This window comes from Solea solea, chromosome 7 (assembly GCF_958295425.1).
Source record: "Solea solea chromosome 7, fSolSol10.1, whole genome shotgun sequence".
Taxonomy (NCBI): Eukaryota; Metazoa; Chordata; class Actinopteri; order Pleuronectiformes; family Soleidae; genus Solea; species Solea solea.
In genome coordinates this window covers 7,658,549-7,684,158 of record NC_081140.1, presented here as the reverse complement: position 1 = coordinate 7,684,158, position 25,610 = coordinate 7,658,549, and the positions used below count along the sequence as shown (strand labels likewise).

At 41.9% G+C, this 25,610-nt stretch overlaps 3 protein-coding genes across 10 annotated transcripts in view; all 3 read right to left on the bottom strand.

The window, feature by feature from the left end:
* mtnr1ba (melatonin receptor type 1Ba) overlaps positions 1-13,898 on the bottom strand; it is a 31,303-nt gene extending 17,405 nt beyond the window's left edge. The window contains exon 1 of the mRNA XM_058632958.1: positions 13,380-13,898. Within this exon, the coding sequence (XP_058488941.1) occupies positions 13,380-13,575 (196 nt within the window). The 5' untranslated portion in view covers positions 13,576-13,898. The remainder of the gene's footprint in view (positions 1-13,379) is intronic.
* A 66-nt stretch (positions 13,899-13,964) lies between these two features.
* On the bottom strand, positions 13,965-17,284 carry LOC131462947 (coiled-coil domain-containing protein 40-like). The gene has a single exon (XM_058634529.1). It carries the CDS (start codon positions 17,039-17,041, stop codon positions 14,315-14,317), a length of 2,727 nt encoding a protein of 908 aa, XP_058490512.1. The 5' UTR covers positions 17,042-17,284; the 3' UTR covers positions 13,965-14,314.
* A 4,957-nt stretch (positions 17,285-22,241) lies between these two features.
* The window catches only part of fat3a (FAT atypical cadherin 3a), a 159,797-nt gene continuing 156,428 nt past the window's right edge, over positions 22,242-25,610 (bottom strand). For all 8 annotated transcript variants that reach the window (XM_058634784.1, XM_058634777.1, XM_058634781.1 and 5 more), the window contains one exon: positions 22,242-25,409. In XM_058634784.1, the coding sequence (XP_058490767.1) occupies positions 24,784-25,409 (626 nt within the window). In that variant the 3' untranslated portion in view covers positions 22,242-24,783. The remainder of the gene's footprint in view (positions 25,410-25,610) is intronic.

The window sequence follows — 25,610 nt, the reverse complement described above, 5'->3', positions numbered from 1 at the left end:
CTATGATCACAGCTTTTCTTTAGGATTATGATTTCATCAGTACCTCTTTGTTCCTCTTTGGAATTTTGTTGTGGTCTATTTATTTTGAATTGGACTTTAAGTTGTTTTCAGTTCAGTTTATTTCTTGTTAGTTTCCTTTATTATTATTTTGTTTAGTTTGTACCTTGTGTTGTTTAAAGCCTGCGACACACTAGAGGATCATTGGCCCTTCCAACAATGCTTCCAATTTTAGCCTGATTTGAACACACTACCTGAACAAATTATCCTGACTGAACAGTGATTGCGGGGTGAGCAGTACCCCACAATCACCAGTGAGAGCAAGCTGACCGGGAAACGGATGTTGCATACTTTTGTTTAGACCGTACCTTGCAACCTGTCCTCCAACTGAAACGTACATATAGGTCGTTTTTTCAACCCCTGAAAACGTACATATAGGTCGTTTTCTGAAAACGTGACTGTGGGTCGTTTTTTTCAAACCCCTGAATGCGACGTAAAGGTAGTATTTTCCAACTCGAATATGCACAGATGTTACTGAGGGTAGGGTTAGGGCAAAAAGACAGGGTTAGGTAGTAAAAATAAAAAAAATATTAAAAAGGTGGTATAGTTAGGGACCGAACCATTGTCGACCATTTTCCTGCGCAGCGCTCTCGCTACTGAGCCGACTGCCGGTGCCGGCATCAGCGAAGCCACTAGATACGGCGTCTAAGGCGGAAGTGGTTGCTGTTATGTATACAACCGCTAGAGGCGCATGTTTTGAAAACGTAAACATAGGTCGTAATTCCTGCATACGACCTATATGCACGTTTTATTGGAGGACAGTCTCTACCTTGAACAAGCCAAGTTGATTCCATCTTTTCAGCCAGTCACAGCACAAAACCCAAATCCCTGCAATCTCCTCCCTGCAATCATAAGAGTGTGGTCCTGCGTCTTGACTCGAATCTTCTAGTCCGTGCTTTCTAAGGATTAAAACATCAAAAACTGGTTACAGAATTTGTTGTGTCTGTGGTCTCCCAGTCAGATTTTAAAATTCTCTAGTGTGGGACAGACTTCACTAGTTGTTGTCTAGTTTCCCTCGATGCTGATTCTCTGGCCTGCCCTGATGTGTTCCACCTGTGTTCAATCGTCCCTGCCTCTCTGGTTGTATTTCACTCTCTGAGTTGATAAGTACTTTGGATTTTCTGTTTGTTTCACAATCACCTGCTTTTGAGTGTTTCTGCCCCTTATGTTCAGATTTTTTAGTTATTTAATTAAAGAACGGCCATTAAAGAATCACTTTGAGTGGACATCAAATCAATAAAAATGCAATAAGAATTCACAGAGTTCCTTTATAATTTAACCTGTGGCTGGAAACCAGAGAGAGGAAAGTGCTGTGAAACCGCTGACTTACTATTACTTTAACTTGAGCAAACTGTAGCCATAAAACCAAAATACATTTGTACAACTTCTCTGTGTACATTATGCATTGTTATTGTTTAATATTATTTATGACTTGGGAAACCATTGGAAAGAGCAGTAAGTGAATCTAAGAGCTTGTTTCATTTTCAGGAAGAACTAGAGCTTTATGAGCCAGAACATAATATTCACTAACTTGGTCCTTGGTGATTTCACAGCTAATTATCACCACCCACGATCGAAGTATTGGTATCTGAGGAAGAACTAGAGGCTTAAATGCACACACTACAATCGTTGGAAATAATAATGTACATTATTACCAATACCAACAATATTCAGATGCTCGTAAATCTGAATTCCCACTTGTTGATATGCTTTTATTACTCTACACACACTACCATTTATTAGCTGTGTGTGTGTGTGTGTGTGTGTGTGTGTAATCAGCCTGAAGCCTCCACACACTTGTGTCACTAGAGGAATTAAAGTCATTTTTGTAACAATTTACTAACTTGGCTTCATGCTTTTCAACATTACCTCAGGGAGATTCTTGCACATTCACAACACAACTGCTAAAAAGGCCAACATGTTTAATGACTGGAACATAGAGGAACAGTAGTGTGGTGGGCAGGACTGCTATCTCGTTTTCATTTCTCTCCCAATGGGTTTATGTTCATTTTAGTGCAATGAGGTGCATGAGGTGCTTTCATCTTCATCTGTTTGGACCGTTAACTTCAGAATCCTTTCACCATCTTCTTGGTTTGTGGACATCAACTTAGCTGTGGTTTAGTCATGGTGTGCTGTTGCTGTTGTAGATTGTCCGTTGGGTTGTTCACATATCACGTCATCTGCTCGACTGAATCTATGTGAGAGAGAAACATTTCCCACTGTCTCTAGTGTCTCTCGGTGTCATGTCACTTTTCTTTTGTTTGTCAAAAGAAATTCTTATTGCATGTCAAAAAAACATGTAGAGAAACAGCATTTCCACCATGTTGGTTACAGCTCATTGACATGCTGAACACAAACACAGCACTGGTTTTCTCTCTCTCCCTCGTCCTGTGTACCTTTAGCGTCACAGCAGGAGTCTGCTCCTCTTTCTCTTCTTCTCTACTTCATCTCCTCATCTTTATGAATTCAAACAAAGTGGTTCACCATTCACTGTTAGTCAACAATGCACCTCATTCAAAGTGGTAGTTGCCAACACAGGCTGACATTTGTAGTCATTAATGTGGTGTGTGGCGTAACCTTCACCAAAAACCTTTTTAATGCTTGGAAAAATGAACTCTTAAGTGTAAGAGGCTTCACTTGAATCATTTATGCACTATAGAGCAGTTAAGAAGTTACTTTTATTGCATAAACACAACATAATATACATACGAACTGCTGTACATGCAAACATCTAAACACTATGTTTCTCTGCTCTCACCGGCTCACTGATGTGGCAGCCGGCACTCGTGAGACAATAATGGGGGAACCATATACAGAGCAACACATGCAACTGTTTTGTTTCTAGGGCTAAATGAAGTCTACAACGCTACGCAGCAAGACCATTACCTTCTGAAGGTCACCAGATATGCCTGGCACTGTTAACCATTATGGGTTATGTGGGCTGGCGTCACTCACACCTGACATTAGGTGGCAGGAGGGATAGACAAGTCCCCTGTCTGTCACAGAGACAAGCGGCCATTCACGCGACGTATTGTGTTTGTCACTGAACCATGGTGAGCGGAACATGAAAATCTGACCCCATGAAAGGCATGCCCAGCATACGACCACAGAATTTATCACCGCTTAGATAAGTCTTTGACACGTATGTATCTCGATGCAATTACAACCAAGTGGTATTGCTCTCTCTCCGGCACATCCACATGATTCAGCTCAGTCTGATTGTGATCTGATCACAACAAAAACATTGTGACGCAAGTGCAATGAGGTATAGCAAATATTTCAACTCGATTTGCTGACGGTTGATTTGCTCCGCATCACCTGGATCATCAATAGATGTGGAATTCACATCCACGTACCACGAGTAATTGAATTTACTGCTACTGTGACCGTTTGCCTCTCTTCAATTAGTTTCTGTTATGATTACAGCTCTCTTTTACATTTTACATTTCTGTAAATGAAATGTGCTATGCAGTGTTCTCCCTGTGTAGGACAGAGACATGGGAGTTTTGGACTAAGAAGACACAGTACTTGGTTAAATGAAGATGATAAAGGAAATCAGAGCACTCTATCCTTAAGTAATAGGATTCAAAGACTGCTTCTGTATGCGTGACCAAATGCCCTTTTAATTCTGGTAAATGGCACCGCTGTATATAGGTTTCATTCATCTCCAAAGAACTGTTGCCAACTTAAATGAGCTCCAAGTCACATAATTCAGATCCAGATTCAGAAAACGTTATTGGTCCCAGAAGGAGCGATTCATCTGTAGCTTCCCCATACACAATCATCCACTCTCACATAGCTGAGGGAACAAAAGATTATGCGTGTACATAATTTAATGATAATGTACATTATGTTGACAAATTAACATAATAATGTTGTGGGAATGGTGTGAGGTTAATACACTGGGAGGATCATATACAATGGATGTAATTAAACTCTATTGTCTTACACTATCAAGCTGTTAAAAAAAAAAAAGAAAAGAAATGTTGTTGGATAATAGCGGTCATGATATGGAACCTTTCATTACCATTAAATATACATCACTGGCTTCCATAATTGTATGGTTTATGTTCATGTTATCAGTTTGATGTTGTTGTTTTTACAATGTTTTAGTGTAGTAATAACTACACTTGACAGCAGTTAGACGTCTTTTTAGAAACTGACTGAGGTCCAAAAACACACATTACTGTGTAAAAGTATGAATGTTTTCACAAATATAAATTGTGATTGTTTAAATGTATTCATTTACAAAATTCAAAGTGAGCTAACAGAAAGAAATCTAAATTATTATTTTGGAGTGACCACCCCTTTTTTTAGGGGTTGTTCCAGACAACCACAGATCGGCTGATAAATACAACAGCACCCAGGTGCTACTCAGTGTGGCAGCCCACTGCATCCTAATTCTAGGATGGGTCAAATGCAGAGGCCTAAGGGGATTATTAAACTTTAATGTTGTATGTATCAGCCGATCTGTTACATACAACATAGGTACCCAACCCCCAATGTGTGCATTGGTACCTATGTTGCTCAGGGGTACCCAAGCCCTTTTTGGCAAGGTGGGGATTTGAACCAGCGACCCTTGGGTTACAAGTCAAGTTCCCTTTCCACTTGGCCACAGGCTGCCTTAAATATTGATACTGATATAAACTTTTATAACAGAGGATTACACAAAGTATAGGACAAGATGGAGGCAGATGATGCGCTATAGTGACCCCTAGAGGGAGGAGCTGAGAGAAGAAGATTTGTGTGTTTGTGTGTGTGATACAATATTATCACAATACGATATTATAACGACATTGCAAAATACCTGCAGAGTATCTGCAGAATCATATATCGCGATATACTCAGGCAACAGCTGTAGTAAGAGTGAGCACTTGGCACCACCTAGTGGACTGAAACGTTTGAAATTGATTTTTTTTATGCTAATCCACAAAAAGTTGAATATTTATTTGTAACGTCAGTTAAAAAAAAATAAAATAGATAATTATATAATAACAAATATATAACAAAATATCGCAAAATATTTAATGGATTTCCCTCCCACCCCTACCTGGGAGAGAGTCTTGTTGTGTTGCTTGTTGTGTTGTGAGTGCACAGGACAGTCCGTGTCACACCTACACACAACTGCAGCACGTCATGACACAGTGTGTGAATAGGGTTTGTCTAAAGTCACAGGTGTGAGAGTCTTTAGCTGCAGGGACTGTTGTCAAGTCTGGAATTCGCCATCAACGCCCCCGAGTGTGGCGGTGTTTTGTGTGTGTGTGTGTGTGTGTGTGTGTGTGTGAGACTCTGTGCTCACAGGCAAAAGCACTAGTTATCTGTTTACTGTCAGCTGCTGGGTTCAGGTCTTTGTTGTCTCGAGCTGTGTTTGCTGGTAACGATGTGGAAGCAACGCAGCTGTGAAATGATGGCGGCCTGCACGCTTTCAGATAAGTAAATGCCATGGGAATCCACCACATCACATCACATCACATTACACTGAAGCCGAGTGGAAAGCAGAGCGAGTCGCAGAGGGAAACACCGGGGCTGCTGCTTTTACTCCAAATGATAAAACCGCACTCCCTCTGTATCAATAAACACACACGCACACACACACGCACATTAGCATGTCTGAATGAATCTGAAACCTCCTTGTTCTTTTACTACGTCTTAAGACATTATCAATCGCTGCAACTTAAACAATCAGCCTAATGAAATGTGTGAGAGTATGATAATGTAATATGTAACTGTGTGGCTGTGGGCAATACTTGTAATAACTCAATAAAACATACACTTGTTGTTATCAGCACCATAGTCAGCTGCTGCGGGCAGTAAAAGATAGGGATAATAACAGTACAATGAATTGTTTTAGCTGTTTGTGCATATGCCATTCCCATATCCATGAGTGGAAGAATAATAGTTAAAGACTCCCCCTCCTGTTAATCGTTTGTCTGTGACACAGAGTGGCTTCCTTTCCATTCCATCCATCCTTTCTGGCTCTGTTCATTCACCTAAACATCCACAATGCTTTATCCTTTATCTATCCATCATGCCTGCAGTGACCCTGTATGTACCACCAATGGCACTGTGTCTTTTACTTTGAAGTTCAGTTCAGTTCAGTTCAGTTGAGTCTCTGACAGCCTGTGTTTCAGAATCACCTGCAAACCAGCGACACCTGCCAAACTTCTCCTGCTCTGCTCGGCTGAACTCCTGCTGTTTGGATGCCTGCCAGCTCTGTCACCAATCTGCTCACTCTGTTGGAGTTTAGATTTGGACTCATGACATCTTTGAAGTAGAAGGCAGAAGTCCAACAACTCTGCCACCAGATACACTGAAGGTCCTTGTTTTGCAGGTGCTGAAAAATACACTAGCGAGTGTTATAATGGATGGGCACGCGATTGTGGCACAAGCGTATTTGCATAATGTTTTTGGAGCAGATGTGCTAACATGTCCCTGAAATCGTGGCATTGCATGATAGAAAGTGACCTTTTGTTACATATTACTCCTTTTTGCACATTCTGATGATAATATATTGGTCTTTTCTTACATTTCAACTCAAATTCTGGCAATACTTGGACGTAGCAAAAACATTATCAACTTAGTATTGGCACTGATAAGCAGTACCAACATCAGTCTATGATGAAATCCCATTTATACCCATCCTTACTTACTATTTCTACTGTTCTATACATTTCCCATATATCATTGAAACTATGGTAATCTGCTGTCACACCTGCATGTCCAGTTTTTTTCAACTCTCACTGCAATGGAAATCTAAAAAGCGCAATGATGATGAAATATTGCTAGTCCTCAGTGTAACGATATTGTCCGCCACATTTGTAATTCGCTTCACGTCGCTGTTGACGCTCACGACACTAATCCCACACTGGCCTGTGTGTCCTCGCTCCAACACACCTGATTCAAATGAACGCCTTGATGATGGGCTGATTTGAATCAGGTGGACCGTTGGACCGAGGAAACATCTAAAACATGCAAAAATCACGTCAGAAATTCAATGAAAAGTAAACATTTAATGTTTAATTAATGACATTATTTTTTTTATCCAGACAGACCACAGCTACCCCCTTTTCTCTTCAGTCCGTATGCCCAAATGTGCTTGGGAAAGTCAGTTATATGAAGTGAATATGTATAGAAATTCTGTGAGCATGTGAAAGATGGACGTAAACTGTTTTATTAAGTAAGTACCATAACAATGGAGACTATATACCATTTACTTTCCATTCTGGCAGCGATGACACAATCCAGTGCCAATCTGGCATCAGTGTATGGAATGTAAAAGTATGTCTATAGAGGCATAAGTCATCTGAGGCAAGTCTCGCCCTCTCCCTCTGCGACACACACACACACACACACATCCACAGAGGCCAATGCAGAGGCAGATTAAGGTTATATAATCTTCAGGACAGGAGACTGGATGCTCCCACAACATCACATTTCCTCTTTGTCTCAGCACCGCAGTGTGTGACCTGAAGAAACACTGATCTGAGCGCAGCCGACTCTCAAAAGCGACACAAACAGCCGTTATATCAATTATACATGTCTGCTGACATCCTCTTAGGTATTAATAGAGATACTCTGTTCCTTCCTTCCTTCTGATTCTTTATATAGTCTGTGCCGGTTCTCTCACTGAGAGGGCAAAGTGAAGGGGAGCAGGACTGATGAGGGTCCGGGGGAGTTTGCTGCTGTTTGGTTCAGTAACCCTCGGGGTGTGACTGTTCACACAAGTCATGCATCGGGGACAATGGAGGGAAAAGTAACAGAAAGGCCCAAAAGACTAATTCTGGACTTATTTTCATTCATCCTTAGAAAAGCAGGGCAAGTTACAGGTTGTACGTTCTAGTGTTGATTGTTGATAATATACAGCTGCACAGTAAAATGAAATGTATGAGGTATAATCATGATTTCAGCTTCATAAAAGATATTAGTCACAATAAAAGTACAACTAGAGAAAAAGACATAATATGTGGTGGAACCCCCCCAGGCTCCATCTACGGATGATGACGGATTGATGGATAAATTTAAACAGAACCCGACCTATTTATCTAAAGCTTGGGTCATGAAAGAAGGAGTGATGAATGACCTTGATGGGCTGAAAGAGAAGCACGAGGGGAGAGAGAGAGAGAGAGAAAGACAAGACAATGTCCATAAAGAGGATGAAAGCAGAGAAAATAGGGCAGGGTAAGGCAGAGCGACTTATAGAAGTGACAAAAAAGAAGAAAATTATTATGGGACAAAGATAAGAAATTAGTTAAGTAAAATAGAGAAAGCAATTTCAGTCAAAGCTCAAAAGCAGGAAGAATAAAAAAAGAAAATTGAAAGCAAAGGAAGTCTGCAGCAGTGCTAATTGAGAGATAAATGTGCAATAAATCACAGCTCACCTCCTCAAACCTTACTTTCCTGTTTCAATTACATTTATTTATGCTCCTGGTTTTCAATGATGTTTTCCGTTTTTAATGATTTTCTACATTGCATGTCTGGCGATGGATGCTAATAAGTCCAGTGTTGCTTTTTAAATGTCCAAATGAGGACAATAAACTGTCTCTCTACTGCATCACCTTGGCCACTAAGGTATTGTTTTTAAAGTAATACTTTTTTTTAAGGTTTCTGGTGCATAAGAAAACTTAGCATTGAAATACGGCCAATTCTGAATGTCAAACACAGGAATACGAGAACTTAAGTCCACCACTACCTTGAAGCACTGCTGCACTCAACGGGTATTTGGCCTCCAGCCATGCAGCGCTAGTGGATTCATAATTATCCCAATGATAAAACTTCTCCACAATCAATTATTATCATTATATTGTAAGAGGTTTTTAATGCAACATGTAATTAAATTGTATATCATTCCATCTCTTCAATAATGTGTATTTAGGTTTTTCAATTTGACGCACACATGAACACAAAAGAGGAACCCAGGATGGAGGAGACGGTGACAGCGATGGACACAGACAGAGGCAGAGAGAGAGAGAGTGAGAGAATTTATAAAGAAATGATGAGGCAGACAGAGAGATATGCTGACATTCTCTTTCTTTCTTTCTTTCTTTCTTTCTCTGTATGGCTTGTATCACGGTATCTTATCCACTGTGCCTCAGGAGTCCCCTTCCCTTTGTTCTTCTCTCTAATTGGCTCATTTTCATTAGGTGTGGGATTGCAGGGAATGTTAGGAACTATACCGGCATTTCAATGAGCGGTGCACCCTCTGCTGATGGTACCGCACTACATGAGGCCTTACATTTAATTGATATCCTTTATTTACAAGCTGAAATCCCGAATATACTGGGATTTACTGAATAGTCGTGAAACGTATGTGAGTAGAACAGGTACACGTTTGAGTCTCAGCACTCTGACAGGTGCTTCTAAAAGGATATGTGACAATTTAATGAAATATAGTGACTATAGGGCAAGTCTGAATGAGCATTGTTGCACTGGCCGTCTGTCCTCCGCCACACCACTCGGGTGGAAAGCTGACTCCACAGATTTCTTTGTTACTTTGCCGTCTACAGTGTAGAAACCAAAATACTTCCACTACTTCCAATTGCTCAGGGGGATTTTATCTTTCTTTTGCCCACAGCAAAACAACATAATATTACGGCCGTGTTATTCTGATGAGTCAAGAGGGCATTCGAAGAAAAGAGTGCCCTCTGCTGGATCATGCCATCATTATTTCAGGTACTCTGATGCGCTTCTAGGCTGTGTTTATATGGAAACTGCAAGGGTTTTCTTCTTCCCAATTTAGAGTGGAACATTGGAACGAGATCCAAATTTCAGATTAGAAAGTGACAGCCTGACTGCCTATGAAGAAGCAACTGTTTGTGACATCACCTGTAAGGATCTGAACTCTCATTTTTGGTTGGGGCCATGTTGATATTTTGGAAACAGAAGTTCACAGACCTCACCTGCAACTGTCTTGATGTCCGTGCCTACACCCGGCATGGTCTTGTGGGAGCTACAACATCCCCTTCTTCCCTCCCCCTCTTTCTCCTCCCTCTCCTTTCACTTTTTCCCCTGAGTCTAAAAAAGGATTGGTTCTGCCTGGCTGCTGGCTCCACTGCTCACCTGTTACAAATCACCTTATTATCCCTGCACACCTGCCTGCCATCAGTTCGTCCACTGATGGCAGGCAGTTCATCCCCGCCATTCACTAGAACGTGGTAGTGATCTGGCCAAAATCTCTAGTATCCTCGATGTAGCATCTTTTATCTCCTTGTGATAGTGATTCTACTTACTGACACCATTCCCTTGCAGTCGATTCACTCTGTACAGCAACTTAAGTATGGAATCTCTCGCCTCTTCCTGGCCTGATACTTAAAGTTGTACCTCAGCCGTCTCCTTCAGGGAGCATCAATCATATTCTCACTTTCTCCCCGGACCCTCCAACCTTACATTTACCTGCTGTGACAAAACATAATTTGCCATCTGTGGGTGTCATTTCTGTTCAGGAAGAGCCTGATACATGGTGGCATTACTGCCTACTTCTTATTCTTTATCCCTCCCTTTCAAATGTGCATCTTGATAGCCACGCATTTTAAAATCCAACATCCACTATTTAACGTAAGCCTTTTGTGACAAAAGTGCTGTTTCTGAACCAAACGTGTGATGATGGTTTATATAACTTCAGCAGGACCATTGCAGCATAAGCAATGTCATGTTATTAAACAGTGGGGCACTAATAGGAGGCTAGTAAGACTTGCATATTGACTTTGTAAGGCAAAGTCTTGGTGCCAGGTACCAGGTACTTTTTTTAGTACCAGCTCTGACGAGGTTCCAAGTGAGTGACTATGCGTGACGTCACCAGACTGCCAGCCACTGATTGGTCAGTGTGCCGTCACAGGAAGAGACGTCTGACACAAGAATCTAGCCGAACAATGCCAAACTGTAGATCAGTTAAAAAGACTTAACAATCCGAAAAACATGAGTTCATCTCCAACAATTACCAGGGAAATGTCTAAAATCTCAATATTTAACAGAGGAGTTGGTGTATTTAGTGACAGCACTGCTGGTTTCATTTGTGTGTAAAACTCGTCGTGTGTAAAACGAAGTCACAGCAGTTTCATGCAGCCGTGCAGTGATGACTCCGCCCACGTTGAGTAGGTACTATTTTGTAGTGGAAAACCAACCTAAACCGACAACACGTTTGCACAAGCACCCTCGCATTACCATAATTACGCAACGGTCTGTGCCATCAGAACAATTTTTTATGGTTTCTGAAAGCTGAGAAGTTGCACGTTAAAGCCAACATGGGGTTATTACGGTAATTTCACTGGTGCTGTTGCAGGGAAAAAGTTGGAAAAATGGTAAAAAAAACTTTTTATTTTAAATGTCTTATACTGTTCAAATTTCACTGCCAACATCTGGTGTTCATGTCCAACTACAGTGTTTTTTCTCAATAAAACATTGTTTTTCTTCATTTAAAATTGTTAATACACTATTTTAACATGCAGTAAATTGTAAATAACTGCCAGATATTGAAAGTTATACTGGACACATGGGTGAAAGCACATTTTCTGGCCCTTTTATAGTTAAAGTAAGCAAAAAAATCTCCACACAGATATCGAAGCTTAGGCGTTCAAGGGTGAATGAATGAATGATTTGGTTGGACTTTCCCAGAAAGCTCTATTGTTGTGTTTCTTTACTGACATCCTTAGATAATTGACAATTTCAACAAGTGTAGTTCAGTCAGGACAATGATTTCAAAGCTGTAACCATTAACTGATTTTAGTTTGGAGATGTGAGCTCAAATATTCACACTGTCTTTAAGTTCACAGACTATTTGCAGAGCATTTAATGAACATGAACACACACAACAGCTGTAGAGGAGAGGTGAGAGAGTCAAGAGACCAAAGTAGCAAGGAAGTACTGAGCTCAGCATTGCTGCTTGCAGACAGTGGGGACGTGCATGGGTAACGTGAAACAAAGTCAATGAACAAAAGCAGCCTGAGATGAAATATAGTCCTTTCATTTGTCTCCTGGCGATTGTCTGACCCTGCGTACAGAGCTGCCACGTCTAAACCACAGATATACATCCACTGTTGTACAACTACACAAGTGCTATACATCACATCAAGTTACATGTGCATCTATAAAATCCATTTATTCTTCTCGCAACTGCACTGCTGGAACTACTGGCATCGGTGAATGGATTACCAGCTGTATAACAACAGAAATGTTTGATTTTTTTATCCTTTTATTCAGAATAGGGTGATTGCACATCAGTGAACATTGCTGCGTAAACAAGTCTGATTGCAAGTGGCTAAATTACATCTGTTCATGAGCAAAAGCAGCAGCAGCTCCTTTTGAAGGTCGACAATATATTGTTATTGGTCTCTTGTTGATAGATGTGCTTTTCCCCTCAAATTTTTACCTGAAATGAGTTTTTAAAATAAAGTGATTTTAATTTGATCAAATTAATCTTTAAAATACACAGGAAGTGATTTATTTATTATTCCCATTCAAATAATAGATCAAATCAACTGGTGATTTATAATATCTGCAATATTCAGATTCTTAGTAGCTCCTATACAACTACAGCTACAACATTAGAAAGACTGAATTTAAGCAGAAGATGCACAATGTAATGTCTGTAATGTCCACACAGGCCTCTGCAGTATTATGACAACATGTCTCTAAGATGTCAGTTCAGATGGAAACTATCAGTTTTAGGAAGAGTAATCCATATTTTAAACATGGCATGGACAGGGTTTAAATAGTAATGTAAATGAGAGGCTGCACTTTTATGTCCCATTGTCTGTTTTATTTTTACAAACCTATTTGGTTAATGTCCGGTGTCAGCAACAGGCGGAGATTGAAAATGAGTGTGTGTGTGTCTGCTTTATAGAGACAATTATCACATGGTGAGAGGCGACAATAAAGGAACCCAAACGTTACACACATTAAATATCCACTGACAAAGGGTATGAGAGTGTGAGAGAGCGCCATATTGTTATGGTAAAGCTTTATCATTTGTCTTCATCTCTGATGGTCATTTTGTGAATGAATAGAATACAGTTCTTATATGATATCAACTTTAATCCCAATCTGCATGTTTTTGGACAGTGGCAGTGAAGCTGGAGCACACTGAGAATAGGTTTTTGTTTTATAGGCAAACTCATTCAGTTAAGTGGTTTCAGGCTATTTGTGAAACCATTCATTCATTCATTCATTCTTTGCTCATTCACAGATTCACACCAACCTGTTTTACTGAGAACAAGCACAACCTCTGAATAGTCCACGCACATGTATCATAATTTACACTGACTGTTTTTACACGCACACACACACACACACGCGGGCGCGCGCATTTGAAATAAATATTCAACTCTTACCCGCATTTCGTAGTTTACGGTTCCTAAACACGGACACGATGACCAGCAGGTTTCCCAGAACGTCCACCACAGTGGTGAAGATCAGCACGCTGGCTAGCGCCGTGACTGCCCACGCAGGACGCGCTGCCTGGTGGCTCTGCTCTGGCCCGTGGTCCGTCCGGTCCTTCCACGGGGAGACATTCCCCGGCATATCCATAGCCTCCCTCAACGCCTCCTGCACGCCCCGCGGTCGGTGTGACTGACCGCGGACATGTCGCTTCACTGCGATAGTCCGGAGCAGCTTTGCTGCTCACAACCTCCTCACCTCCGAGTCTTTCTCCTGCTCTGTCTCTCCTGACTTCATCTTCCTCCCTCCTCTCCCTCTCCTCTCCTCTCCTCTCCTCTGTTGAATGGACGGAGGTTCCCAGTCTTCTTCTTGAGGGACCCACATACGTAGGAGGTCTTAAGTCACTATTGTTTCAGCATCGTTTTAATGACCATACTTAATTATTTTGATAATAAAGCACTTGCTGATAAATAGCAATGGTTTATTGACCATATGAGATAGATAGATAGATAGATAGATAGATAGATAGATAGATAGATAGATAGATAGATAGATAGATAGATAATGTTACAGCAGCAATAGACCTCAGACATAAGAAAATAAGAACACAAAATAAATACACAATTATATTTTAGATAAAAACTACATTAACATATAAATGGTTTCAACGATGATCTTATGATTTCATATATCCGAATTATTTACTGTAGTGCAAAAAAAAAGAGAGAAATGCAATGAAATTAATAACATGGGACAATTGTTTAATGAACCATTGTGAACTTAAACTCATCAAAGGTAAAGTTCAGGTTACACTTCCTTCTTCTCATTGAGTTGTCTGAAAAATGTACCATTAATACAATGTCGATTGCTCCTCCTCCTCCTTCTTGTGTCATTGCTTCAGTTTCTGAGTGCATGCTTCCAAAGTTAGCAACAGCCTGCGGAGTGGCTGCCGGTGGGTGGGGAACTTCTCACAGACGCGGTGCAACACCGTGCTAAATTTGTGCACATGCTCTATCTGGCTTTGCAGAGTGGCTTCAACGGACTCACTGGTGGACAAGGTTTTGTAGCTGTCCGTAACCACCGCCTGCAGCTTCTTAATCCGGTTCTGCAGAGTCACCAGGTATGCTAGGTCTCTGTCTTTGCTATCCTGCTGATTTACAATGTCAGAGTCCATGGTGGAGTTGGTGCTACATAGTTGGGTCAGCTGCTGCTTTTGCCACGCAAGCTTCTTATTCAGGCTATCCATGCTCTCCTGAAGCTCCCTGGTCTCACGTTCATGCTCCTTTATGTGCTTGTGTGTGTCCTTGATTTTGCGCTGCATGTGCTTTATGTTGATGCTCAGCTCAAACTTTGTAGTCTGTTTGCTAACACCGTACACCATGGCCTCCCGACGTTCGATGATGGACTCTCTCCTCACCACTGTCGACTCACTCTCCCTCAGCAGGTTCTCCTGCTGTTTCCTGAGCTGGTTGATTCGCACCTCCATTCGGTGGATCTCAGCCTTCATCATCTTGATTTCTACATGTAACTCTTCAGAGTCCACAACTGAAAGAGTCTCTTTGACAAGCTGGGTCTTTTTGTCCCACAGCATGATTTGCTGCTCAGCTTCCACCAGATTGCTGAGTAGTCTGTCTTTTTCAGTCAGAGACTTCTCATGTTTCATCTGCATCTGAATAACCTCCCGCTCTGCTTCCCTTATTATGAGAAGAAAATCTGTTTCCATCAGAACATTGTCCTGCTCCAGCACCTGGCTGAGCTGTCCATTCTTGGTGAGCAGCGTGTTGAGCTTCACCAAATCCCCCCTCAAGATCTCCGTGTTCTTCTGCAGCTCTGCCTGTTCTTGGCGCTCGTTCTCAATCTGATTCTCCCAGCGTATTTTCTTCTGCTCCATCGCAGTGAATTGTTTCTGCAATTTCAGTATGTTCTTGCTGTTGACCTCCATCTCCTGAGTCAGTTCTATTAGAGACCCTTGTCGTTTCATCCAGAGCTGCTTGTCTCTTTTGATATTTGCCTCCATCTGCTCAATCTGAGTAAGCGCTCTCTCCAGGTTTATCTGCAGAGGACTTAGGTCATCGCGCCCCGTGCTGGTTACGATGTGACCGATCTTTTTGTTGAAGTTGGTAATGGTGTTCTGCTTCTGCTTGATGGCTGAAATTAAGGAAGAAATATTAAACTGGATGTCATTGACACACTGATTGTACTTTTCCATCTCTTGATCTAGGGCCTTCTGAACGAAGCCCAGGCTTTCCAAATTATTATGTATCTTGTAGCTCTCCATGGCCACCGCTGTCATCTCGTCTTCCTTCTGCCACAGTTGAGAGATCTTTTCTTCCTTCAGTGTGCTGGTCTTGCGGGTGAGCTTCTTCGAGTACTTAGCAGCCCTATTGTGGATTATCTCCTGCTGCACGTAGTTGAGGATCTTGTCCTCTAACTCCAAACGAATGGCACTCTCTTTTTCCACCTGTCTCATTTGAGCATTAATTTCAGCCAAGCGTTCGCTGGTTTCCTTCATGAGAATGTCTAGGGTGTCCTCTGTCTCCTTCAGAGTGCTGAGGCAGGTGCTGTGCTGAATCTGCAGATCCTCTTGCTGCTTCTGCTTTTCAATGATCAGCTTCCTGGTGAGGGCTACATTCCTCTTAGAAAAGTAAAGCCGGTACGTCAGTGCTTCATTCCGCTCGTGCTCTTCGTCGCTTGATTTCATGTAGGCTTTAATCTCACTGTCCAAGAAGTTCATCTGGTCGTCCATCGTGCGCATAGCCTCCTGCATGGCACTGAATGCCTCATCTCGTTTCTCCATGCCCAACAGGCTTTTGTTCCACTGCTGAAGCAAATGTTTACGCATCATCAGCAGAGACTCAATTTCCATCTCGGCCTCAGAATAGGCCCGTTTGACTGCCTGACACTCCTCTGCTTTAACACTGGTCTGGGCGTCATACATGGCAATCTGCTGAGTCTGCGTCTCCATTTCCTTGGTTAGACGTTCCACATACAAATCTTGCTGCTTTTTCTCATCTTCTGCCTGGGTCTTCTCAGCTCCTGCTCTGCCTTGAGCATTCTTCGTGGCATTGAAATGAATGCGGAGATCATCGCTGACTCCCTGTGTGAAGACAGTGTGCAGCATCAAGTTGTCGTACTCCGCCTGCAGCTGGGACAAACCGGCTTTGGCTTTGCTGTGGCGGTTGAAAGTACTGGAATACTGGCTTTTCATTTCTTCCATTTGGGACTGTGCCTGCTGATGTTTGTCTTCTGCCTGTGACTTGGTCTGATGATAATTCTCCAGGCTGTTGTGAAGTCTGGCCAACTTCGCCTGAATCCTGGACATCTCGACACCAGTCTCCAGTGAGTGTTTGGCATCTTCCTTCTCCTGTGCCACATGCTCCTCTAATTGCAGGTTAATCCTATCAAGCTGCCTTCTCAGCTGTCTGTTCAGAGTAGCCTGTAGCCTTTGGACAAGCGGGTGTTCAGGATGAAGAATAATTAACTGCTCCTCCTCCTCATCCTCCATCAATGGCTCCTCATCCTCCATGTCTTCTGATGTCATCTGCACCCGAGTAGCGTTGGCAGAATTTGCAGTCGCTGCTGCTTCATCCAGGCTGGTGTATCCAGTGCTGTCCATTGTACCTGCGTCTTCAGAAGGATTTCCCTCTTGATGTGAAGAACGTTCTCATGTTCTCATTTGTAGAACTTAAACAAGTAATTGGTATTGTTCAGTAATTGAAAAAAATAAAAGAGTCTATGTCCAAACATGATGTCACAAATGTGCCTTTGATTCAGACTTTGCCATGATCATCAAGGGTTTGTTACCGGTTGCCATGGTAAAGAAATAAAACTGCCATAAAACTGCAACCAGAGTTTTTTAGTTCCAGAAAATGGCAGTAACGCAACATCATGGGTATAAGCTGCTGTTAAAGCCCATAGAAGAAGAGGACATCAAAGGAGTCTGAAAATAGAGAAAATCTCCTTTGACCATTAACTGCATTTTTAATATAAGTATCTTATGTTGCAGTAACGCCTTAATACTAGTGATGGTGAGATGAAGACTCATGAGGCATTGAACCACTTGAGCCAATTGGTTCGAGAAAGGGTTCATTTCTCGAAGCTTCATGTGCACACGAAACCACCTACTGGCCAAGTGTATAATCACAGGCAGCTGTATCTGAACCACATAATGTGTGATGAATTTAATTTTTGTGTCTGTTAGAAATGACTATGAATTACAAAAAATGTATGACCAAATAATTTCTGTACATATGTGTTTAATAAATTTTTTGAATGTATTCTGTGTGTGTAAATCTTCCCAAAATGGTAATATCATAATATGGCAGGTTGTGCAATGTTTTTCTGAAAATGGCATGGGCTTAATCAGGCAGAGGACAGTGAAAGTGCTTGTGGAACTAGGAAAAGGGCACAGATTATGCTTGTGTAACTTGGACAATGATGAGCTTCGCTGGCTCCATCCTATATCACCTATCCTACTCTCCTCCCTCTCCTAAATCTCTCTCTCTCTCTCCCTAAACTCTCCAAACTATATAAACGCTATCCAAACTCTCCAAACTATCCAAACTCTATCCAAACTCTCAACTCTCAACTAAAATGAAATTTCAAATTTCACGATTATTATTCATTTTAAATCAAACCAGGGGTCGCCTTCAGCCAGATGCTCCTCACACAGCTCATTACGTTCTTCCTTCATTTGTCAACAGAAAATGTCCTTTTATTGGGTTTATCAATGAGTCACCCAATAAATCGTGATGTGTAGCAGCTCAATGGCTTACTAACAAGTGATTTTGAATAGTTCCCTCATGTTTACAATAAAATTTCACTAAAGTTACGATAGAACACCCATCCATCTTCTACCGATTTCTTTGCAAGATTTTTGCTCTTATCCTGGTCTTCCATGCTTGTTTCGTGCAGGTTTTAGGGGCAGGTGTCATTACTAAATAATAAAATCAATGAATCGGCGACATGTGAGGAAGGAAATGAGGTTGTTTTCCTTTAATCCTCCAACTTTCAGCAGTCTCGCAACGGGCATTATCCAGCAGATTTGTGCTTGAGGCGAATCAACCTGGTCAAACAACGTTGCTCCGCCTCTTCAAAGTTTTAGAGGGCATTCTCCCACTTCAACAAGTAAAGGCTGAGACAAATGTTGGAACATTGCTGCCACAGATTCTTAAAGACTTAACCTGCACCCTTTCTAGTTTGTGAAGAATGCATTCAGCAGCTGCCGCAAGCACAATACTCCCATAGTCTAAGGTGGACCTCACCATTGCCTGATAAATCATAAGCATGGTTTTCCTCTCAGCTTCCCAGTCACAGTTCACATTTTATATCATGTACATGGGTCTACCATGTCAAGTTTTTCCACCCATGCACACATCCAGGAATTTCTTTCTTTGTCAGATCAAAAATCATGAACTTAGTCTTAGGTGCTGAAATCTTAAATCCCCATATATGATACCACTGGACCACTTGATCCAAGGCTTATTGATTTTTCCTAAATAAATGCCAGATAATAAATAACCAGATGGCACCACCATCTGCAAACAATGAAAAATAATAAGGGAATGATAAGGGGAGTAACAATGTGACTTTCTAGCCAGTAAAACATTATACCTGTAATGTCTGCATCATGAAGCTGAAATTAAACTCCTTTCCGCCACCTAGAGTCCTACACTGAAATTAATGCAACTACAGCTTCCTCACATCCTGGTCTAAGACCAATAGAGCCCATTTCATTTCTCACTCACTCATTTTCTACCGCTTTATCCTCCACATGAGGGTCGCTGGTGCCATTCCCAGCTGACATAGGGCATACGGTGGAGTACACCTTGGACAGGTTGCCAGTCCATCACAGGGTCACATCGAGAGACAAACAACCATCCACTCTCACCTACGGTCAATTTACCCAATCTCCAAATCTGCATGTTTTTGGACTGTGGGAGGAAACTGGAGAACCCCCCCCCCTCACAGAGGACAGGATGGGACCGCAATTTTTTTTTTTTATGCAGAAAACAAAGAAAATCACTTATCACAGAAAGTCATAATTCATCATCAGTGGATCAGCTGAGGAGCGAGAAACACGTTCAAGGTTAAATATACTTAACCTAGGTGAGAACAAGCCAACATGCTTATGAATATATATTGCTCTGCTCCAATGATAATGATAAATTATTCAATGTGTCATCTCTATAAATCACTGCAATTACATCACCAGGTACGTATGTTGTATGGAATGCCAGAGTGAGATGACATGAGCGTGTGTTTAACCTTGACTGCATCCCACTTTACATTCATTCACCCGACAGTGTTGGTGACGGTTGATCTTATCCCAAGAGAGAAGAGCAGGCCCAACAACGGTGACTTCTGAATGTCACCTTTGGGACGCAGTTGCAGAGATATGTGATGGTATGGACTGTGAGAATGGTGATGTTTGACATTTGTGGAGGCAACTTATTACCCCGTGAGAGAAATGACTTGGTTTTCAGAATTTGAGCCAGGAGAAACTGATCATAGCAAACCAGTGTATATGATTAGGAAATATATTAGAAGCTGACCCAAGTATGCGAAGGAAGCCGTCAGTTGCATCAGTCAGAACTGCCCGTTTATCCATCCATACACTGTGGCAACATACCGTTCCCCACCAACACTCTCCAGCTCCTCCTGAGGGATCTCAAGTGGCTCTCAGCTCATCCAGCAGGTTCTGCGTCTGCCCTGAGGTCTCTTCCCAGTCGCCTGAAACATCTTAACTAGCTCATGTTGATGCAAAAGGAGTAGTGGCTCTAGTCTAAGCTCCCTCTGGATGTCTGAGCTCCTTACCTTACATCCATCTCAGACGATCAAGTTATGGAGAGAAACAGCTGAGCTCCCCCTGTGGGGGAGTAAATCATGTTGAGGGTCAGAGGAGGGCATCACTTTTACCATGCCAGTGGCTATGGTGCAGAAAGTGTAGCACAGTATCATGCTCTAATATACCTCCATGCAAAATTGGTGACAGTAGCTCATAACGTTTACAAAGAAAGATTTTAAGCATTGGTTTAGTACTGGCCACACGGTTGGTGTAGTGGTAAGCACTCTTGCCTTTCTGCATGGAGTTTGCATGTTCTCCCCCGTGTGTGTGTCCCACAGTCCAAAGACATGCAGATTTGGGGATTAGGTAAATTGCCTGTAGGAGTGAGTGAGTGGTTGTTTGTCTCTATATGTGGCCCTGCGATGGTCTGGCGATCTGTCCAGGGTGTACCCCGCATATCGCCCTATGTATCCCCCGTGACCCTCATGTGGAGGATAAAGGGGTAGAAGATGTATGTTCTAATACTGTCCTTGTACCCCTTTCCTTTCTGTAAAGCACTAAAGTCCATAGAGAAAATACATTTTTACATCACAGTACACCGGAGTCGTTGATCCACTGCTGGCGCCGTCAGTAAATTCAGATGTGTTATTTTGAGAAGTGTTTGAAATTCCTCATTCAGGTTGTTCACCCAAGTGACACAAACTTACCAAATGATGCCGCAGTAGACCAGCTGCTCCTGGACTTTGGAGAGTGGAGTAAGCATTTTACAAAGCAATACAAACGTCCTTTTCCTTCGAGAAAGGACCGTCTAAAAGTGAAATACGTTAATAAACACACTCTTGGATGGGGTGCACTTTGGCTGGCGTAGATTTTATTGGATATGTTTTTGGTTAAGTGGCTAAAAATCTGTTAAAGTGTCTCTGCTGGCAGCAGTGTTCTCACTGAGAGCATGCAGGCTCTCATCTAGAGCTGAAACAATTAATCGATTACTATTTTGATAATCGATTAATCGGTTTGAATGTTTTTTCATGATTAAAACAAGATTTACGATTGTTTAAGCTTCTTAAATGTGAATATTTTCTTCATTTCTTTGCTCTGGATAACAAAGAAATCATTAAAAGTGAATCATTTTGGTTTGTGGACAAAACAAGACATTTGAGAACATCATCATTTCCAGGTTTGACGAATACTGATCAACATTTTTTAAGGTTTTCTGATATTTTATGGACCAAACGATTAATCGATTAACCGAGAAAGTAATCGACAGATTAATCGATTATGAAAATACTTGTTAGTTGCAGCTCTACTCTCATCTGAACCACAGAAACTCCAGCATAGATACGTTTGTGCTGCAGCACAGAGCAGCACAGCCTCTCCTCACCGAGCTTGCCCTCTGCACTGTGAACAGAAATCCTTTCACAATAACTTCAGCCCCAGCTTTTCAAACGACTATCAAATGCGTCCCTTTGTTTTGGTTGAGTGCTCCTTGTTTCAGGAAGTGGGTGGAGCTGGTGTGAGATGCAGCACACCTGAGAAGGCTAAGTGTCATCTTGAGGTTTTTTTGGGGGGGGAGAGAGAAGGAGAAGTTCACATTTGGGAGAAAGTTGATTTTGGGCTGTAATGGTTAAGGTGAAGCCATCAGAAGTAAAACCCTGGAAATCAATGTTCAATCAACATACAGTATAAATGTCAACCTCTTTTATCCTGTGTTGCGTTCGATCAACTCTTCCACTCACACTGGAATATGGAGATATGTCGTGCACTCACGTCGCAACTTTCCTGAAACCACTTTACCACCAGGCAGCGCAGGAGGCAGCTGTCAGGTTTCATTACAGCCTCAGTTTGTCAAATCATTTAGACTCTTACTACCGTTCACCCGCAGTTCATTTTTTAAAACAACCACAATTCCCGAAACAGTAACAAAAGACGTTGCCTCTGCAGCTCTAAAGCGTCACGTGTAGTGGAGCAGGGTATTTAACACAGCAGCCAGTGAGCAGCTGTGATGATTTATCTTAAGAATGGAAAAGTGTTGACATGGCGAGCAAGAATCTTTTTATTTTCTGCACTGAATTAAAAAAGGTTAGAAAAAAAAGCAAAAAACAAACAAACAAACAAAAAAACCACTCACATTATACACTCAAGTTTTTGCAGACATATTTTTCAGGGACATATTTTGGACACTGGCTAATGTATTTGAAAACAAACACCTGAAAAGAGCACTAGAAATTCATCAAATTCCTCCCAGATATGAAAGAAATGTACAAAAAGATTCCCTCATTACCTTTTACAAATGTTTCAACAAAATACAAAATATCTGCTGAGATGTAATGTCTGAATTCAATACTCACCTATGATATTGAAATGGCATTCGTGCGGAAGTAAAATGAGCAACACGAGAAGACTTAAAACTCCAGAGGAGGAACCATGAGCAAATATCTGATGAATCCAAGGTCGCTTGTTGTCACATTCACATCAAAATAGTCGTACAAACAAAACAAAAAAGATTCAAAGGCAGTTCAGGATGGCAATTCCATATCTACAAAATCTGCATTTTAACATCCTAGCTATGTACACTGTACAGAGATTTAAACATACACCTTTTACAAAGAAAGAAAAGAACGCTGATATCTGAGCAGATCAGATAGATATACAGTATAATACAATACAGTGATGATGTGAAGCAGGCGGATGTGCTCTCTGTACTCAAGGCCCTATGGAAAGTCAGCCATTAGTGTCCTTGATAAAGGTTTGACCTGTGTCTGCAGACGAGGTGATGATGCGACACGGTGACAAAAAAACACTGGAATGCAAAATCACTTCTACTCAGTCAGTGTATCTGCTTCACGTGGACTTGAAATGGACAAAGAGATGAATGATGGGTGTTAGAGGAACAGTCACGCATACACAAACGCAAGGGACGACGTTTCTTACAATGCTGAATACTCTCACACTCACTCACTGGTGTACCTAATAAAGTGACCATTGCTGTAGAACATCTATTACCTTTTTATCCTCTAACTCATCTGGTCATGCTCACGTTGAACGTTGGCAGGTCATGTTGATCATGCCTGCACTCCTGCATTCATTAAGTCGCTGCCATGTGATTGGCTAATTAGATAATCTTTTGTGGGGAATTTGAGACTTTTAATGACACAGCTAATATCAGCCAAGCACTTGGCTGATGGAGGCTACAATTTGTTGGTCATAGTTGAGCTCTATTATTTTCCCCCTCCGTCAGACTGAACAGGAAGCAGTTTATCCAAATTGTGTGTATGGGTGACTGGGCTCTTATAGTCAATGTCTTTCAAGGTTTCCATTTCTGTTTGGGCTTAAAATTCCATTAAAAACCTCATGATTCACCAACAAGTGCAACACAGATTATCCAAATTCTCAAAACAAAATGACTGAAGCTAAGAGAAGCTGTGGCTCCTACTTTTCTTTTTTTTTTTGTCACAACATTACAACTTGCCAATATTGTTTTTTTCTGAAGGTAAACAGTTTTGTAACAACCATGTCTTAAATATGTCATTTTCACCACATAAAACATTGATATTGAGATTATTCAGACCCTAAATTCGACAATATAAAAAAAAACTCCATTACAATAATGAAGTCCAGCAAAATGAAGCATTATTACGACTTTACTGTTGTTATTTCAGGCAGTGCACTGTAGTTACTTTACTTAGCTTTATGTTCCATAATAACTGTCTCTCAGAAGCCTGTCGAGTTGATATTACAATTCAATAATGATCCTGTCTTTAAAAGGTAAATGTAGACACCGTGTTTTATCTGGAGATAAGTTTGATGTGTGATCTTGGTCTAATAGGCCTTAAAATATAAAAGGAATTCCATTAGCTTTTGTCTTCCACGCAACACAAAGCGAGAGATATGAAAGATCAATGACACGCAGAACATTCTGTGCTAATGAGGGTGAATCAGCGAAATGTCACGTCTCAATGAGAGACTTAATACTTCTGGGGGAAAAAAAGAGGCAAGCACATTCCACATCAAAACTAAGAAATGGCTTTTTGAAATGTGGCCAGAACATTATTTCATACTTTTTCACCTGCAAGGTCATCCTATTTTACAAAGTCTGTACAAGCTTGGAGCGCTACAAAATTTACAAATCCAAGAAGGAAAAAGAGGGAAACTGGGGGTTTCTCTTTTTAAAAACAATTGGTCTGATGAGCATCTGTGAGGGAGCGGGCAACTACACAATCTTTTCACATTCCTGATTTTCCTTTCTTACCTTTCAGTTCTTCTCTAGCACCTCTGTACACGTCTCTCTCTGCTGGATTAGTCCTTCTTACTGACATTCTCTATACCATTCTTTTCACATCACAAACGACTCCCTATTGGAACTGGACAGTTCTGCACTGTGGAGACAGGAGTACTAAGAGTAAATCTGTTGTATTTGGTACTGTAAAACAAAGATATTGCGATTAAAAGGTCATTCTGACAATATGTGTTTGTAGCAGAACCTATTGTTCTTGACGAAGCATCCGTCTGTGCTTCTCCTGACAACTGCACTACTTTTATGCCCTTATATCATCCCTGGAGGGACCAGTCAGTCACACCTCAGTCTGTTGCTGAGACTCCGTGGTGATCGTCACCCCGCGACGAAGCTCGTCCATACTGTCGAAATCGCTGCCGTGTTCAGAATCTTCCAGCCCGCCTGGCACCGACAATTCTGAGGCCGATGACGCACCGACAGACAGTCGCATGTTCAGGGACACAGAGTCATCGGTGTCCCCATTACCTGGCGTTACGCCACAAGTGCCAAAGTCCCCTTGTGGCGCCTCCCCAAGAGGCAGCTGATGGGGAGGCAGATATTGGCTGGGATGGAAGTTTGGCCTGGAATGCTGACGCCCAGTGCTCCCGGAGCTCAGAGTGCTCTCCTTGGAGACTGGCGGATTGGTGGGTAGCGGCGTGTAGGGCTCCGGATAGTCCTCACCCACGGGTAGCGGAGGTGGCAGCTGGTCTTGGCTCATGAACTCTTCTTCATGGGGAGGAGGGTAGTCACTATCAATGTCAAAGCCCCCCAGGTAGTAGTCGGACTCCAGTTCGCGGGTGCTTGCTCCAAGACGGCGGGCCGAGCCTGATACCTGACTGCCAGGACCGGCCTCATAGGCTGGCGCCTCCTCAATGTCTGACAGCCTGGTGCTAGGCATCCAGTCTGACGTGTCCCAGTGATATGCTGCACAGTAGAAGGATGAGATGGTGAGTAGCAGTCAACAGTAAGAAAAATGAACAGCCTCCCACTTGGTTGAGCCAACAAATGGGTGTCCACACAGTCAGACATGCCTTTAGTATGCACCAGGCAAAGAGAGTTCAGTAACATCAACAATACACAGAGGGGTTGAAGGTCAAGTACATGGCATAGCACAACCTGTTCAGA